This window comes from Oncorhynchus keta, chromosome 23 (assembly GCF_023373465.1).
Source record: "Oncorhynchus keta strain PuntledgeMale-10-30-2019 chromosome 23, Oket_V2, whole genome shotgun sequence".
Taxonomy (NCBI): Eukaryota; Metazoa; Chordata; class Actinopteri; order Salmoniformes; family Salmonidae; genus Oncorhynchus; species Oncorhynchus keta.
The window spans coordinates 24,882,006-24,899,279 of NC_068443.1; the positions used below are offsets into that span (position 1 = coordinate 24,882,006).

The 17,274-nt window shown below is 40.0% G+C and overlaps 1 protein-coding gene and 1 pseudogene across 2 annotated transcripts in view; one reads left to right on the forward strand and one right to left on the reverse strand.

Moving 5' to 3' along the window:
• Positions 1-9,274, forward strand: part of LOC118402040 (tRNA selenocysteine 1-associated protein 1-like) — a 15,939-nt gene extending 6,665 nt beyond the window's left edge. Inside the window, exons 3-11 of one of the 2 annotated variants that reach the window (XM_052476904.1) lie at positions 632-691; positions 2,640-2,737; positions 3,619-3,718; positions 4,175-4,227; positions 4,421-4,552; positions 5,022-5,141; positions 5,290-5,536; positions 5,683-5,728; positions 8,724-9,274. In XM_052476904.1, the coding sequence (XP_052332864.1) occupies positions 2,652-2,737; positions 3,619-3,718; positions 4,175-4,227; positions 4,421-4,552; positions 5,022-5,141; positions 5,290-5,536; positions 5,683-5,728; positions 8,724-8,866 (927 nt within the window). In that variant the 5' untranslated portion in view covers positions 632-691; positions 2,640-2,651 and the 3' untranslated portion in view covers positions 8,867-9,274. Of the gene's footprint in view, positions 1-631; positions 692-1,411; positions 1,599-2,639; positions 2,738-3,618; positions 3,719-4,174; positions 4,228-4,420; positions 4,553-5,021; positions 5,142-5,289; positions 5,537-5,682; positions 5,729-8,723 lie in introns of those variants that run through there. The other variant, XM_035799876.2, reaches the window with a different exon arrangement.
• A 973-nt stretch (positions 9,275-10,247) lies between these two features.
• On the reverse strand, positions 10,248-11,265 carry LOC118402530 (fat storage-inducing transmembrane protein 1-like; annotated as a pseudogene).
• Positions 11,266-17,274: the final 6,009 nt, after the last annotated feature.

Sequence of the window (17,274 nt, forward strand, 5' to 3'; positions counted from 1 at the left end):
ACCCAACTTATTGTGGGATGCTTGTGGAAGACTACCCAAAACGTTTGACCCAAGTTAAACCATTTAAAAGCAATGCTACCAAATACTAATTGAGTGTATGTAAACTTCTGACCCACTGGGAATGTGATGAAAGAGTTAAAAAGTGAAATAAGTCATTCTCTCTACTATTATTCTGACATTTCACATTCTTAAAATAAAGTGGTGTTCCTAATTGACCTAAGACAGGAATTTTTTACTAGGATTAAATGTCAGGAATTGTGAAAAATCTGAGTTTAAATGTATGTGGCTAAGGTGTATATACATTTCTGACTTCAACTGCATGTACTCTATTTTACACCATCTATTGCACCTTGCCAATGCCGCTCGGCCATCGCTCATCCATATATTTATATGTAGATATTCTCATTCACCCCTTTAGATTTGTGTGTTTTAGGTAGTTGTTGGGGAATTGTTGGATTACTTGTTAGATACACTGCACTGTCGGAACTAGAAGCACAAGCATTTCACTACACTCTCATCAACATCTGCTAACCTTGTGTATGTGACCAATACAATTTGATTTGAGCTTTGAAGGCACTATGGTGTTGAACGCTGAGCTGTAGTCAATTAATAGCATTCTCCTTTTGTCTAGGTGTGAAAGGGCAGTGTGGAGTGCAATAGAGATTCAATCATCTATGGATCTGCTGGTGTGGTATGTAAATTGGAGTGGGTCTAGGGTTTCTGGGACAATGGTGTTGATGTGAGCCATGACCAGCTTTTCAAAGCATTTCATGGCTACAGACGTGAGTGCTACGGGTCGGGTTGTCATTTCGGCAGGCTACCTTAGTGTTCTTGGGTACATGGACTATGGTGGTCTGCTTGAAACATGTTGGTATTACAGACTCAGAGAGGGAGAGGTTGAAAATGTCAGTGAAGACACTTGCCAGTTGGTCAGCGTATGCTGACCTGGTTATCCGTCTTGCTCTGCCGCCTTGTGAATGTTGACCTGTTTGAAGGTCTTACTCACATCGGCTGTGGAGAGCGTTATCACACAGTTATCCGGAACAGCTGATACTCTCATGCATGTTTAAGTGTTACTTGCTTTGAAGAGAGCATAGAAGTTATTTAGCTCGTTTGGTAGGCTTGTGTCACTGGGCAGCTCTTGGCTGTGCTTCCCTTTGTAGTCTGTAATAGTTTGCAAGCCCTGCCACATGCTGCGACTGTCAGAGCCGGTGGGGATGGGAGAGCATCTATTAGAAGTTAGTAGGGCTCTTTTTTATTTTCTCAGAAGTATTGAGTTAGGTAGGATTTAGAAATGTTGTAAACTGTGATTGACCCCACACTCCAGTACAGTAGGTGGCGGCATGCACTCTTAAAGTTGGTTTGCGGACCGCCATATGTCATGATATATGATAGAAGTAGAAGAAAACCTCGCATAATTTCACGACGCAGCCATTTGAAACAACGCCAGTTTCGTGAGGAGGCGCTAGCAAACGTTAGTTATTAGCCAGCCTTTCGTTAACGAAGCTACCTAACTTACATATTCGCATTTATTGGAGACCCTTCGACAATAAACCACCAAGATGTTCAACAGAATGACAAGCCTTTGGATGGGTGATGTATGTTCGCTCTGTTTGAATAATTTTGCAGTAACGTTACTGGCAACAAACGTTTTAACACAGACAATTGTTTTAGCTAGCTATTTTAGCTAACGTTAGTTAGCTAACGTTAGATACCGCACAACTTTTTGGGAGATATAACGGTAATGTGTATGGTGTAATTTTAAGAACAGGTTTAAGAAATACAGTCAATGGTGTATTCGAGGTGTTTACTTCTCTAAAGTAACGTTAACGTTCCCGACAGTTTGGTTAACGTTTGCTTGTTAACGTTATGTTGGTGCTGCCCTGACGTTACTGTGGCAGCACCTTGTAATATTCTATTAGTAGTTCGTTACTACTAGCACCTAATAACTGCTACCTCTGAGTGGCTGAAATGTGGGTTAACATTTGTTGTATGTAATTCTTTGGCCACATTAGCACTTTGGCTAGCTAGGTAGGTATATCACTTATTTATCAGTATTCTCTCTACATTAATCTCAACTTCCTGGATTGAGTTTGTACATTTCATGGATATGAATGGGATATTTTAAGCAATTAGACCTGAGGTGTGGTATTTGGCCAATATAACGTTATCACGGCTAAGGGCTGTTCTTAGTCACAACGCAGCTCTGGAGCGCCTGGGCATAGCCCTTAGCCGTGATATATTGGCCATCTATCACAAACCCATGAGGTGCCTGTGGCATATTGGCCATAAACCACTCCTCCTCAGGCCTTATTGCTTAAAAATACCATGGCTTTCAGCCGATCAGCATTCAGGGCTTGAACCACCTGGTTTATAATTGCAATGGGTATGACAAAACATCTCATTTTACATCTCTAATGTTGCTAACCAGTTTTATAATAGCAATAAGTGACCTCAGAGGTTTGGGCTATATAGCCAATATACCACTGCTAAGCACCGTGTCCATGCATTCTGCTTTGCGCATGAGAACAGCCCTTAGCCTTGTTATATTGGCCAAATGCACCCCCCCCCCCGGCCTTGTTGCTTACGTGTATATCTTACAGGCAACTACTCAATAATCTTTTTTATTTTCTTTATAGCTGGACCCATACATGGATGAGAATTTCATCAAACAGGCCTTCAGCACTATGGGCGAGACGGCGTATGGTGTTAAGATCATTACCCACAGAGTAACGGGGTATGTTAATCACAGACGTGTTTAATGTAGTGAGTGATATCATGTTTAGCTGGCTCTCAAACCCTTCTCTCCATGGGGTTTTCAGCCTAAAAGTTGACAAAACAAAAAGGAGAATAGACGAGGTACCACTGTTACGCAGTTAGGGCAATCAGGCATGATTTTCACAACAAGAAGGCACCAGAGCCTGCAATGCTATCAGGTTCCCACTAGATAACAAGCCTGTGAAGAGCATGAGTTGTGAGTAGCATTTGCCAGCTTGAGCTAGCTGGCATACGAACTCAGTAGCACATCTACTAGCACAGAGTAGATCCTCCATATGATGTCGAAAAAAAGTTTGATGTGGGTAGTTCCAAAGATATCCTCATAGGTTAATGAATATAACCAGACCACACTGTTACTTTGGTTATTAAAAACTCATGTTTCCTACTCTTTAACATTTAGAGCAAGTGTAATGAAAGTCCCCCGGGGAAGATGCCTTAATCAGTAGGCGCTAATGGTAGTTAGCATATATTAATGGGCTAGTGTGTAGCATTTGTTTCCTTCTTTGAAAGTAGGCCACTGACCAGTTTGTAATACACACTGTGGCATTGTACATAGATCAAGCCAATACATGCCCAAATGTGCATCTGTCACTGATCAAAATACAATCTAATTGCACCCCATCAGCTACAAAGTCAAACCTAAAACATTACTTGTTCTAGAACCACCTGGTGTAATTCCAGTGAAGTACTTAGTTTACTTACCACAGCGCTGTGAATTGATACTGAAATTCCAAAATACAGTATTTGTGGGATATTATTACCCTACATTGGGTTTTTTCTGTCCTGTTTCTAAAATGTGGGTGTATCATATTGTCACTAATACAATCTCTTGTGCTACAGAGGATCGGCAGGCTATTGCTTTGTGGAAATGGCAGACGAAGCCAGCGTTGACCGATGTGTTCACAGACTGAATGGGAAGCTTGTTCCTGGATCAAACCCGGTGAGCACTCATTATATGCTTGACATTTCTAATATTCGTAGTTCATTTAAACAACTTACTGATGATGTATTAGTGGACAACCACCCTCTCGTTTTAGTTTGATGCTTTTTGCAAAATGTGTTGTGGATAGCGGAGCTTCACTATCATTGGCCCCCACCTTAATTTGAGGTTGATGGAACATCTCAAAATTTACATGACAGCCAAGTTACTGAGCTCTGTTTTCTTCCTGATGGTGGTGGTTGAGGCTGTTTGTAAATTTACTTTGTTTGAAGCTGGTGAATAAACTCTGTTAGGAACTAACTGACGAATGGGATAAAGCCTGTACTGGGTGGTGGAGGTATGTAAACCAAATAAAATGTCCTTTTCTAATATACTCTTTATTTTCTAGCAATATGTCCTTACTACATGCATTTGTCTTTGAAGGTTCTTGATTGCTTGTTCTTTCTTCCTGTATAGCCCAGAAAGTTTAAGTTAAACTATGCAACTTACGGGAAACGGCCAGAAGCTGGGTAAGCCTTTTGAACTTTCTTCCTCATTTTGAGGCATTCTTCTGTTGGAACCTGCAGTAGTGTGTTTATTATGTACACTGACCTACACAAAAAGTGATTGTAACAAAAGAAACCGCTAGATGCATTGTTGTTGGTAACTTAGTACACCTTGGTTATCTCTCTTGCTCTCTGTCCCTCTCATGGCTCTGCTCAGCCTGGAATTTTCAGTCTTTGTCGGAGATCTGTCTTCAGAGGTGGATGACTACCAGCTCCATCAGTTCTTCCTGAAGAAGTACCCTTCCTGCAAAGGAGGGAAAGTGGTCTCTGATCAGTATGGTAACTCCAGGTATGAGCGCTGAACAGACATAGTCATGTTATTTGGTGATGCTGGTAATGCACCACCTGATTTGAACACAATTTGAATGTAATTTCTGCTTCAGATGGATTAATCTGACATTTCATTACACTTAAATTCCTTGTAAAATCGCATGACATTTTTAACAATGTTTGTTTAATTGGATTGTGTGGAGACATATCTGTGTCTTGCGTATCTTCACCGCTGGTATATTTTCCCCAAAATACTGGAAAAGGTTTGTTTCTGACATTTATGCTAAAACTATTGTTTTCCCCATATAGGGTAAGCAAGAGCAACTCACAATTGAAGTGATGCTACTTCATATTAAAAGTAAAACAACAAGTTTCAGTTCTACCATACCATTTTTGTTTTCTAATTAATTATGTGTTTGATAAGCATGATAAGGTGAGCCCGGAGAGAATGTGTTCTCAGGGTTTTAGTGTTGTGCTTTGTCTCGCAGAGGTTATGGTTTCATCAAGTTTGGGGACGAGAACGAACAGAAGAAAGCCATCGATGAGTGTCAGAATGCCACAGGCCTGGGGACGAAACCAATCAGGATCAGCATAGCTGTGAACAAGAGGTATGGTTCTATTACTGTTGAAATTATTTGATTAGTGTCATGCCGGTCACTCTTTGTTGAAAGTTGATCTCATATGCATGATTGTCCTCCTAACTTGACATCAATTGAACCTAACATAATTTCCCCCCCATGTTTCCTTGCTTTTTAGCCATAAAATGAACAGCTATAACAACCAGAACCACAACTCCTACCACAACAATTACCAACAGTCGTACTATCAACAACCCAACCAGAACTACTACCCTCATTGGGGCTATGACCAGTACAACAGCTATAACTATGGTGGCTATGGTCCCTATGGAGGGTACCCTGCTCCAGGCCCCCATGGGATGATGGGACCCCCACCTCCCATTGGCATGCCCCCCATGCCCACAGACATGCAGACTTCCTCCGAGGTAAGGCTTCCTGACAAGCTCCTGGGATCTTACCCTCATAATTTCTCCCGTACCTTATCCCTTAATGTAATGTGTCAAATGATTGCTAACAGTCATCTTCAACGGTTCACAATGATTAATTTCAGTTGTCTTGTTCTTCCCATTAGCAAACACAGGAGTCCACAGATGAGCCTGAAGAAGAGGCAGCAGAAGGTAAGTCCTCACTATCCTATTATATGTACTAAAGGAAAATGCAATGTGCTGCAGATAAGTTATTTGTTTCTTTGAAACTTTTCACACGTTCCAACACACAGGTGTGATCGCTCTACAGTGGTCCCTGTAGCGTATGATCAGACTGATTAGAACGCTTATTTAGAACGTCCAGTTTCGAATGATGTGCTGGCCACTTTTTTCAGAAACATTTTGCACAAACACAGTCCGTACAAAGTTATGTTCAGAATGTGAGCAGTTTATTTTTGGATACAATATTCAGACATTCACAGAAGTAGCTACAGCTTAACACAATCATCCAAACCGGAAAAATGTGGGCTACATTTGTCCTAGCGCTTTCTGAGGAAAGATTGAAATAACACAACCAGTCACATTTTTATAACTCTCGGCTGACAAACTACAAAATGAATTAGTTAATAGCAATTACTACTTATAATTAATCACATCACAGGTGAGCTCACCATTGATCAAAATAATTGAGTAAAACACTTTCTAGAAATCGAAAGTAATCCGACGATGGCTAGTTTGTGCGCGCCGCCATGCTTGTTTTTTTTTCTCGCATCAGCCAAAGATGAGGAGACCAGATGAGTTTGGTCTATTTATAGTATGCATGTTGAAGGGGGGTGTCTCGTCTACGATCATTTCCTTCATTCACTAACGGAAGTTTACCTGAAAGATGAGTGAACCATTCCTTCAAGTCATTATACCATCTTTGGTCTGACCGATTACGTGACACCCAGAATGCATTATATAATGTATACAAACATGGCGCAACACATAGCTGGCAAATGGCTTAGTTCATTATAATCAGTACAACCTTCAAAAAGTGTTTTACACACATCATAGTTGTCCATTACAATATAAGCAATAATCGGAATACATTATTTGTCACCAGTAATTGAAAAACGTGAATAAAACTGTAAATACATTATGCTCCATACATACTGTATGTGCCAACAGTAGAAACGACAACACGATATACAGAAAATAAGGAACTTAAATAAGGAATGCACACATGTCGAAGGTTATTATGTATAAGGAAAACAACAAGGAATGCAAAGCGAGCGCAAGCAAGAAAGTGTTCCATTTCTTGCAGGACTGCACAAATATATGCATACTTTATCTGCGCTAACATGAGTGAAGTGCGGTGGGCTCTCCTCGAAGAGAGAAGTTTATCTGGCTCAGTAAAGCCTCAAACATAAATTGTCCACATCGCTAAAATGGACGACTTCTATGTCAATTAATAAGGCAGTACACATCAATTCAAACCGTTAGAAAATAATTTGAAATTGACTGACTCTCTGGCTCTCCCTCCGCTGAGAAAAGGGGGCACAGTCTTCCAGCTGAATGCTCCACTCAAGTCACACTGCATTATTTCTGCCTTATGCACCAATTCATGTTAATCCTATGACTGGAGAAAGTGAAATATTCCTCGACATTGAAAAATACAAGGCACTAATAATAATCCAAGCTTATCGGAACACTTTGCTATACTTATTCATTGTGGCTGCAGTGCTGGTTGTAGCGCGAGAGGAAGTTGGGAGAACGTGCATTTTATTGCTTATAAGTGTTCACTTTGCTGAGTAACTTAACCATAACCATCCATAAAAATAGCAGCTCTTTGCTATATTCATTGAGTCTCTCGTTAGTCATGCTTTTAAGTTTTATCTCACGGTATCAACTTTTCTGTGCGTTCAAGGTTTATTTTTAGTCTATGGCTCGTGGAAACTGCAGACACGGTGATCTGATTGGCCTAGGCCTATAGGTGTACTTGATTTGTCCTCCTGGCCTGCCGGATAGGCGGCGTTCTACTTTCAGTCACATGAAGTGATTAAAAATGGGATCACTTTGCCTTCCCTGTGCTAGGACTGAAGAATGAAGTGCACTTACCACCCTATATCTCACACACTACCGTTTGAAAGTTTGGGTCACTTAGAAATGTCCTTGTTTTTGAAAGAAAAGCACTTTTTGTCTTATGACCCAACATAATCGTTTGTAGTGCTTTCGCTGAAAAGCCTATTTGAAATCGTACACTTTGGTGGGATTAACAACAAGAATAGTTTTAAAATGATAGACACATGTATGTTTTAGGAATTGTAATTATGAGATTTCTGTGGTTTGAATTTGGCGCCCTCTATTTTCACTAGTAGCTGTCATATCGCAGCCAAAGCAGGTTAACCTGTCCCGGAGTCGCCTCTTCCTTGACGTTGAGACTAGTGTTTTGCAGGTACTATTTAATGAAGCTGCCAGTTGAGGACTTGTGAGGTGTCTTTCAAAAACTAGACCCTCTAATGTAATTGTCCTCTTGCTCAGTTGTGCACCGGGGCCTCACTCTTTCTGTTCTGGTTAGAGCCTGCTTGCACTGTTCTGTGAAGGGAGTAGTACACAGCGTTGTACGAGATCTTCAGTTTCTTTTCAGTTCTTTGTTTCTGCCCATTTTGAGCCTGTAATCGAACCCACATGCTGATGCTCCAGATGCTCAACTAGTCTAAAGATGGACAGTTTTATTGCTTCTTTAATCAGAACAACAGTTTTCAGCTGTGCTAACATAATGGCAAAAGGGTTGTCTAATGATCAATTAGCCTTTTTAAAATCATAAACTAGGATTAGCTAACACAATGTGCCATTGTACACAGGAGTGATGGTTGCTGATAATGAGCTTTTATGGAATATAGATATTCCATAAAATCTGCAGTTTCCTGCTACAATAGTCACTTACAACCATTAACAAGGTCTACACTATTTCTCATCAATTTGATATTATTTTAATGGACTAAAAATCTGCTTTTCTTTCAAAACAAGGACATTTCTAAGTGACCCCAAACTTTTGAACGGTAGTGTATCGATTTTCTTTCTTTTTTACAGTAATGTTTGGTGATTGACAAGGAATGCCTTTAAGATCCCTGCTGTGACCAATGCCTTGGCTTGTTGGCTTATTTACTTATTTACTTTTTTCCTTTTTTTTCCCCCCTGCCAGACCCCAACCCTCAGCTGGATGTGGATGCACTGAACACAGAATACATGGAGAGGAGCGAGGAGCTCTACGATTCTCTCATGAACTGTCACTGGCAGCCACTGGATACCATCACATCAGAAATCCCGCCTTTTTCCACTTCCTGATCTGTTTCAACTTGTCCTCTGAGTTTAGTATGAAATTAATCTTCTATAAAAGGGTAAAGTCGCGCAGAAAATGTCTTGTTTTTTTTATCACCAGTACACACAGCATGTTTCTTCACTACTGCCTTTGCCATTTGTATATATTGTTGACATCCTTCCCATTTTGTATTTTTATTTTATGGAAGTAATGTTATTTTTCGGGGTGCACTAAACTTTCCTTCTAAATTATAGCTAAGTCTTTCTGGCAGTGTGTTTGTTTGATTCAGAAACTGCATTTTTTTTATTTGATTAAATGAAGTAATCAATGGTCGTCATCTCCCAGACATGATTTGTTTGTATTTATTTTCAGGAAGAAAGAACATTTTAGTTGTAACTCGTTTTATTTTTTGCAGATTAAAAACTTCAATTTAAGCTTGTATTTCAACAGTTTGTATCACACCTTTTACATGTGCTTAATCTTTTTTTAATTTTAAAAGTTGCATTATACTGCAATTGGTCTGCCATTTCCTGGTTGCTAAAATTCTAATTGCTTGTTTTGTCAAACTGAAATTAAGCAAACTATATATGGTGTAGAGAATCATTGTACCCTCTAAATCGCTGTGAAATATATTTTCAATAACCAAAAATATTGTGTTTGAAGCTAATGTACCTAAAGTAAACTTAAATGTGAAGCATCTACACATCAGGCTTGCTTTAAATGAGTGACGGCTCTAACTCATATTTCTATGTGAATTTGGTCGTGACACGCAAAAAGGTAACTCAATTGCTATTGGTCATACACATATTTATCAGATGGTATTGTGGGTATAGCGAAATGCTTGTGTTCCTAGCTCCAATAGTGCAGTGGATACCTTTTCATTCATTCTCATGATATACATTTTGTTTTAGACTTGTAATTCATTTTAGTTTTTTTTGCCTGGAGCTTTTGGAATAATTCTATTAAAGCTGACTTGGGGGACAGGATGGTGAAGTTGTTTGGTATGTATTATCCAATTATGTGACACAACATTTGTGCTTATGCAAAGTTTAGCGCACGTTCATTTAGTCTGGTTTTCAGAACCACAATTGAACTTCTTACTTACATTACTTGCACTGTCATGCATATGTTCAAAAATAAACAGCCTTATGTAATCAGTGCTCTATGTTCAGGTCTGAAAGGCAGCCAACTAATTTTATGAAGCCTTTTATAAAACTGATTGTAGACTAGTTCATAAATGTCTTAAGTACAATAAGTAGATAACTGACAGTTTAAAAAGGTCTTGAAATTCTGTTAATATGGTTTAATTAGTTATATTTCATGAAAAGGACAAAGGAAAAATCATGCCTACACTTATTTGAGATGTGTGTATGGCTCCAACCATTTCTCCCCCTCTTTCACTCAGGCCTAACCCTCTCCTTTCTTGGTTAAGAGTCCATGGCAATACCACCTGGGTCTACAGTGGTACCAGTCCTGATATAGGGCCCTCTAGCTGAGACACCTCAGGGCCCCTCCTAGGATCTGTGTGTGGAACGCTGAGAAGCAAGAACACCCAGAGGCCCAGTAGGATGACAAAGAACAAGAAGAGCCGCTACAGTGGAGTCCCCGAAGGCCCACCCAGAATCTGGTAGGGCCTGAGAACGGCCTCCTTGGCCAACAGTAGGCAGCAGAGACACCGCAAGAAGATGTCATCGGAGACCTCATAGCATTTTCCCACATACAACTGCTTGCTGCCTCTTGTAGTAGTAGGGCTGGACATCTACAGCACGGAAGGACTCGTAGCAGCTCCCTGTAGAGTTCTCAAGGACATCAAGGAGCTTCCGGAACCCCACCCACAGCCGAGAGAGGTGTCGCAGAAAGGGATCTGTGTACTGAGGAGAAGAGGCCAACAAAGATGCAGGTCCATCCCCAGCCTGAGCGCAAGAACGCTCTGAATAATGAACAAATAGCAAGATGGTTTGAATGTGGTTTTAATTCAGCTGTAGATGCTGATTGGCATAGGTAGGGCAGCCTAGTGGTTATAGCGTTTTACTAGTAACCTGAAGGTTGCGAGTTCAAACCCCCGAGCTGACATGGTACAAATCTGTCGTTCTGCCCCTGAACAGGCAGTTAACTCACTGTTCCTAGGCCGTCATTGAAAATAAGAATTTGTTCTTAACTGACTTGCCTGGTTAAAAAAATTAAAATGCAAACAGACTGGACGTACCTGAGGAAAAGGCCTTGAAACCAATAAGGCAATTATGTATTATTGTTTGAGCCCGTCTTAATTCTCACCTGTGAAGAAAATTAGTCCCTTTGGTGAAGATGCTGTGTTTGGAAACCCACATGCTCAGGGCGGGTCCAAACACGATCAGACATGACAACAACAGGTGAAATTCGAACTTCCCATGAGTCCGACAGCCACCAGGAAGTTATTGAGAAACATCTCAACTTACAATCTGGCCTCAACTGAGACAGGAAATAAGCCTATATCTCTTCCACTGGGTACAAAATACCCCCCTATAGTTTATTTGTGTATCCAATGATCCTGTAGGTTATTTCGGTATTGTTTACTATGCTAGTGGGAGTGACCATTCCTGCATGTTATAAACCAAGACCTGCAGTTGATGTAAATCAATTTCCATAGAATCAGTCCAAAGGCTTGGTAATTCAATCAAGATGCAATCCTCTGCAGGTTTGTGACTTTCAACTCTTCTTGTGTAGATGTCTTGAATATAGTGGCAGGTGTCCTACGTTTCAGAAACTAACTTATTTGAATGTATACTGTAAAATCCAGTTGTTAACCTCCTGTAACCAACACAGTTTCAGTATCCACAAATATTGTTATTTTCTGCCGTTTCAAAATCTTTTAATCCTGACTTTGACTAAGTTACTACTCTGTATTTACTTCCTTAATTTTGCCATGGTTCGTTCTGTTATTGTTGAAGTCACCTCTTACTCATGCAGCATTAAAACACTTGCTCATCCACAATAAAGTAGACCGTGAAGTCAAACTGTTAGAGCTGAAGTTAGTTCCCCTGTCCCCCATGCCTTCAGCTCCCATCTCACCACCCTTTCATCAACACCAACAGAGTGGGACATATGTTCACACCTTTGGTCTGTTCCCCCCACGCTGCAGGTGTCACATTACCTTTACAAAGTTCAGGGGTTACAGAATGCATTGAGTGAGTCAGCAAGTAGTGTGAAGTTGTGCAACAATATTTGATTCATGTAAGCGCAAGAGCTGCTTAAGATTGTCCTAGTTGAAATGGTTGGCCCACTGTTCTGTGACAGTGCATTTTGTTTTCTTTAACCCTCTACTGTAAATGTCAGTAGAATTCTAAATAACTAGGTCTCCTCCATTTATCTTCTATTTATTAATATATATATATATATATATATAATCTCTGTACTGTATCCATCCCATCCACGGATGTTCTCTCCATTCTTAGACTCAGCTGTTGGTGTAGGCCTAGAAGCCTGTCTCTGTCAATCAGTGAGCTGGATCTCAATCATTCACTCACCAACTCTGAAATTTCTAGCTCAAGTATTCCTGACTGACTTCCCTCACTGTATATTTTCTCTTTATGCCTATATACAGAGAGTCTAAATCTAACATGTAACTTGTGGGGGAAAATTCCCCCTGGCTCATGATTTATTTTATTCATGCCAATGAATGTAGTCGACTTGTCTTGCCCATTATATCATTGCACATCCTTCTCTCAGCATCAATCATTTGCCACAGAACTTTATCTATTGGTAAGAAGACACTCATCTCTCCATGTTTTTGCACTTTGAAATCTAGAGGTTTAGGCATATGTGATGAGAGGATGTATTTTCATGATATCCCTTCAGTATAGACATTACATTGAGAGAACCAAGCCTATGGGCACGTAGCTTAAACCCCCCCCCACACACACACACACACACACATACAAACACACCAACTGATTAATGGACTGCTGAAAATAAAGAAAATTCACTTGCTTTGTTTTTTCTTTTCCATATTATGTCTATCTCTGATAAGCCACCCAGCAAAGGTATGAAAATAGCCCTTATTAATATATGTAGTCTTAGAAAAAAGGCATCGGATAACATTCACATATTTGCCATTTCTGAGACTGACTTGGATAATTCATTTGATGATACATTAGTAGCAATACAAGGATATAACATTAATAGAAGAGACAGAAATGCTTATGGGGGAGGTGTTGCTGTATATATTCAGAGCCATATCCCTGTAATGCTTAGAGAAGATCTTATGTCAAGTGTTACTGAAGTGTTGTGGTTGCAGGTTCACCTGGCACATCTAACGCCTTTTATTTTGGGGTGTTGCTCTAGGCCACCAAGTGCTAACAGTCAGTATCTAAATAAATGCTTGATAGTGTACCTGAATCTTGACTGGTTTTCATCAAGCTGTCCGCTCAAGAGGACGCTTTTCAATGTAACCAGTGCCTGTAATCTGGTTCAGGTTATTAATCAACCTAGCAGGGTGTTTACAAACACTACATGAAGAAGATCATCCACATGTATGAGATCACCAAATTAAACACACTCGTCATGACTGTCCCTTAAGTGTCCATTGACCATTCCCACATTCTCAAAACTAGAAATATTGTTTAATTCTCACATTTTCAGGATTAGGAGTTTGGCCAAGTCTCTCTCTGTGTCCCACAATCACAGATTCCAATCTCAATACTACAGACCCAGAAGCAGAGTATTTACGATTGTGGGAACTGTGTTGTTAGATTTCAGTGAAACCTTTGATATTATTGACCATAACCTGTTGTTGAGAAAACATATGTGTTATGGCTTTTGAACCTCTGAGATATCATGGATTGGAAAAGTGTTAAACAAATCTAAATATATTTTAGATTCTTCAAAGTAGCCACCCTTTGCCTTGATGATAGCGTTGTACACTCTTGGTATTCTCTCAACCAGCTTGAACTGGAATGCTTTACCAACAATCTTGAAGGAGTTCCCACATATGCTGAGCACTTGTTGGCTGCTTTTCCTTCACTCTGCGGTCCAACTCATCCCAAACCATCTCAAACGGGTTGAGGATGGGTGATTGTGGCTAGCTCATCTGATGCGGCACCATCACTCTGCTTCTGCTTCTTGGTCAATTAGCCCTAACACAACCTGGAGGTGTGTTGGGTCATTGTCCTGTTGAAAAATGAATGATAATTCTACTATGCACAAACCAGATGGGATGGCATATCGCTACAGAATGCTGTGGTAGCTATGCTGGTTAAGTGTGCCTTGAATTAATACTTTTTTGGTACTACATGATTCCATATGTGTTACTTCATAGTTTTGATGTCTTCACTATTATTCTACAATGTAGTACAAAATGAAGAAATGTCCATACTTTTGACTGGTACTGTAGATTTAATGGTTGTAAAGATGGGGAAAGGTCTGTCCCTAATAAAGAGATCCTCTGCTTTTTTGACACAACACTCCACAAAGCAAGTCCTGCAGGCTCTAGTTTATTCTTATCTTGATCTTATGTAGTACAAGTGAACAGCAAACTTTGTTTCAAAAAACAAATAAAGCAATACCCCTTCATGTGACGTACTTGTTGTGTGTATGTACTGACATGTATGTGTAACTGATAGATGCACACTACACACTACATGTTCATGTTTTTAAATGTATGTACTGTAAAGTCTTTTGTCTGTAATCTCTTTTTCATTATGTGTCAGATCCCAGGAAGACTGTCTGTTGCCATTGGCATTGGCTAATTGGGATCTAAATAAATCAACCAGGCTTCAGGCACCATGCCCGCCACAAGGAGAGTGCAATGAGCCAAGTAAAGTTAATTGTCAGATCAATAAGCAGATATCTTTGTTTCTTGGGACCTAGAACTAGCATCTCTGATTTATCTGAGTTTGAAAGTAAAAATAAATGCCGCCATCTACTTCCTTATGTCTGAAACTCAGGCTTCCAGAGTAGGTAATTCTGGGGTTTCAACATGTTTCATCGAAATGTACAGCTGTGTGTTGTCATTATAGCAGTGAAAGTTGACATTGTGTTTCTGAATGACATCACCAAGAGGTAGAATATATAGTGGTCCTAAAACGGAACCTTGAGGAACACCGAAACATACAATTGATTTGTCAGAGGACAAACCATCCACCGAGATGAACCGATATCTTTATGACAGATGAGATCTAAACCAGGCAAGAACTTGTCCATGTAGACCAATTAGGGTTTCCAATCTCTCCAATAGAATGTGGTAATCGATGGTATCAAAAGCGCCACTAAGGTCTAGGAGTACGAGGACAGATGGAGAGCCTTGGTCTGACGCCATTAAAAGGCAATTTACCACCTTCACGAGTGCAGTCTCAGCACTATGATGGGGTAAAAAACCAGACTGGAGCGTTTTATATACATTATACTCAGGAAGGCAGTAAGTTAATGCACAACAGCTTTTTCCAAAATGTTTGAGAGGGGAAGGGGGATTCCATATAAGCCTATAGTTTTTTTTTTTAATTTCAGGGTCAAGATTTGGCTTTTTCAGGAGAGGCTTTATTACTTCCACTTTTAGTGAGTTTGAGAAGTGAGAAGTGAGAAGATAGGGAGCCGTTTATTGTGTTCAACATAGGAGGGCCAAGCAAGCTCTTTCAGTAGTTTAGTTGGAATAGGGTCCAGTAGGTAGCTGGAAGGCCATGACTATTTTCGTGAATGTGTCGAGAGGTACAGGATTAAAACACTTGAGTGTCTCCCTTGATCCTAGGTCCTGGCAGTTCTGTATTGACTCAGGACAACTGAGTTTTGGTGAAATACTCAGATTCAAAGAGGAGTTCGTAATTTGCTTTCTTATGATAATGAATTATTTTGTCTCAGAAGTTCATGAATTCATCAGAGCTGATGTGAAGTTAATCCTCTCCTGGGGAATGGTGCTTTTTTTAGTTAGCTTTGAGACAGTATCAAAAAGAAATGTTAAACTTAAAGGGAACTATCATAAACAAACTAACACTTGCCAATATTGATACAAAACATGACATTTAACCTGCATCGAAATAACAGAGTATATAGTTATAGTGAAGAATCATTAGTATCACTAGCATGACCCAATCATGGGAAATGGCCAATGAAAATATATGGTAGAAACATTTTTTTAGTCCACCGGCTATTCAAATTAAATCAACATCAACACCAGTGAAGTTTTCTTCCACCCACAGGCAAAAGAGCAGTCTCTTCAAAGGTTGGCGGTGGTAATCATGATGGCTGGTGGGAGGAACTATTGAAGGATGGGCTCATTGTAAAGGCTGGAATGGTATCAATGGAATGTACTGTATCAAGCACATCAAACATATATAAACCACCCATTTTACTCCGTTCCATTTATTCCATTTCAGCCATTACAATGAGCCAATCCTCCTGTAGCCCTTCTCACCAGCCTCCACTGGGTGGTAACATTACCCTTATCACACCATGTAGGCCTACAGCAAAATACCCATTTTACCAGGGGAATGTTCCCCACGTAGTCTTATTGGCAACTCCTGTAATATTCTATGAATGAGTGTACCTGCTGGTAGTTTCCCAACAAGTAAAGAACATGTTTTATGTACACGTACTAAAGATACTGCAGCTGAAAGGTTTATTCTAACTTGCTCCATTGCATTTTGCTCCATTGCTCCTTCCAATGCCCAATCCTAGAATAACTGGGTCAGTTTATGGGCCTATATTAATGTAGTGTTACTGCCACTATGTGGCTAAAAGCTGCACTACACATGAACGTTGTACATTGAGAATCCCCAACGTTGTACATTGAGAATCCCCAACAACATAGGGTGTACGTACTGTATGTTTGTTTTGAAAGCAGAGAGCTAGAGAGGTGCTGGATGTAGCCTAGTATATTTGTCATTGTGTCAGCAATCTAGAATGTGTGGAATGTCACTTGTTTCATAACGGCTCCTGCATCCCTAAATATTACCCTTATGGCTCCCTTGGCATTACTGGGTGTCTCGCACCGTTCATCCCAAGCTATTGTTTCTGGATGATGCCTATGATTATTCCTGTCTCTTTGTCTTCATCTGAAATTCACTAAATTGTTCTATTTATGTTCACAGGAAGAATGGATGCCTAAAAGGTCTTTAAGGAAATTGAGACAACACAGATACATAAACATCTCATCAAAGGTATGGTGTATTTGTGATGTTTATTTCAATTTTGTATATATAAATTGTACCACAAACATGCCTTGAGGAACACACTATCACTATTAAAGTATAAGCATGAATCTGATCAGTATTAACTTCCAAATAAATAATAACTGCTCATCCAACTACTATCCTGTCCTTGGTGATGGCCCAATCAAATCCATTTATTTCTGAGTCTCTGTGTGCCTTTGAGAATGGAACATTCAGCTGTGGAACTGGAACTGACCTCGAATCCCCCGGTAAGGCTCTGACTGACAATGCAAACAGATGCACTGCTGGACGCGATC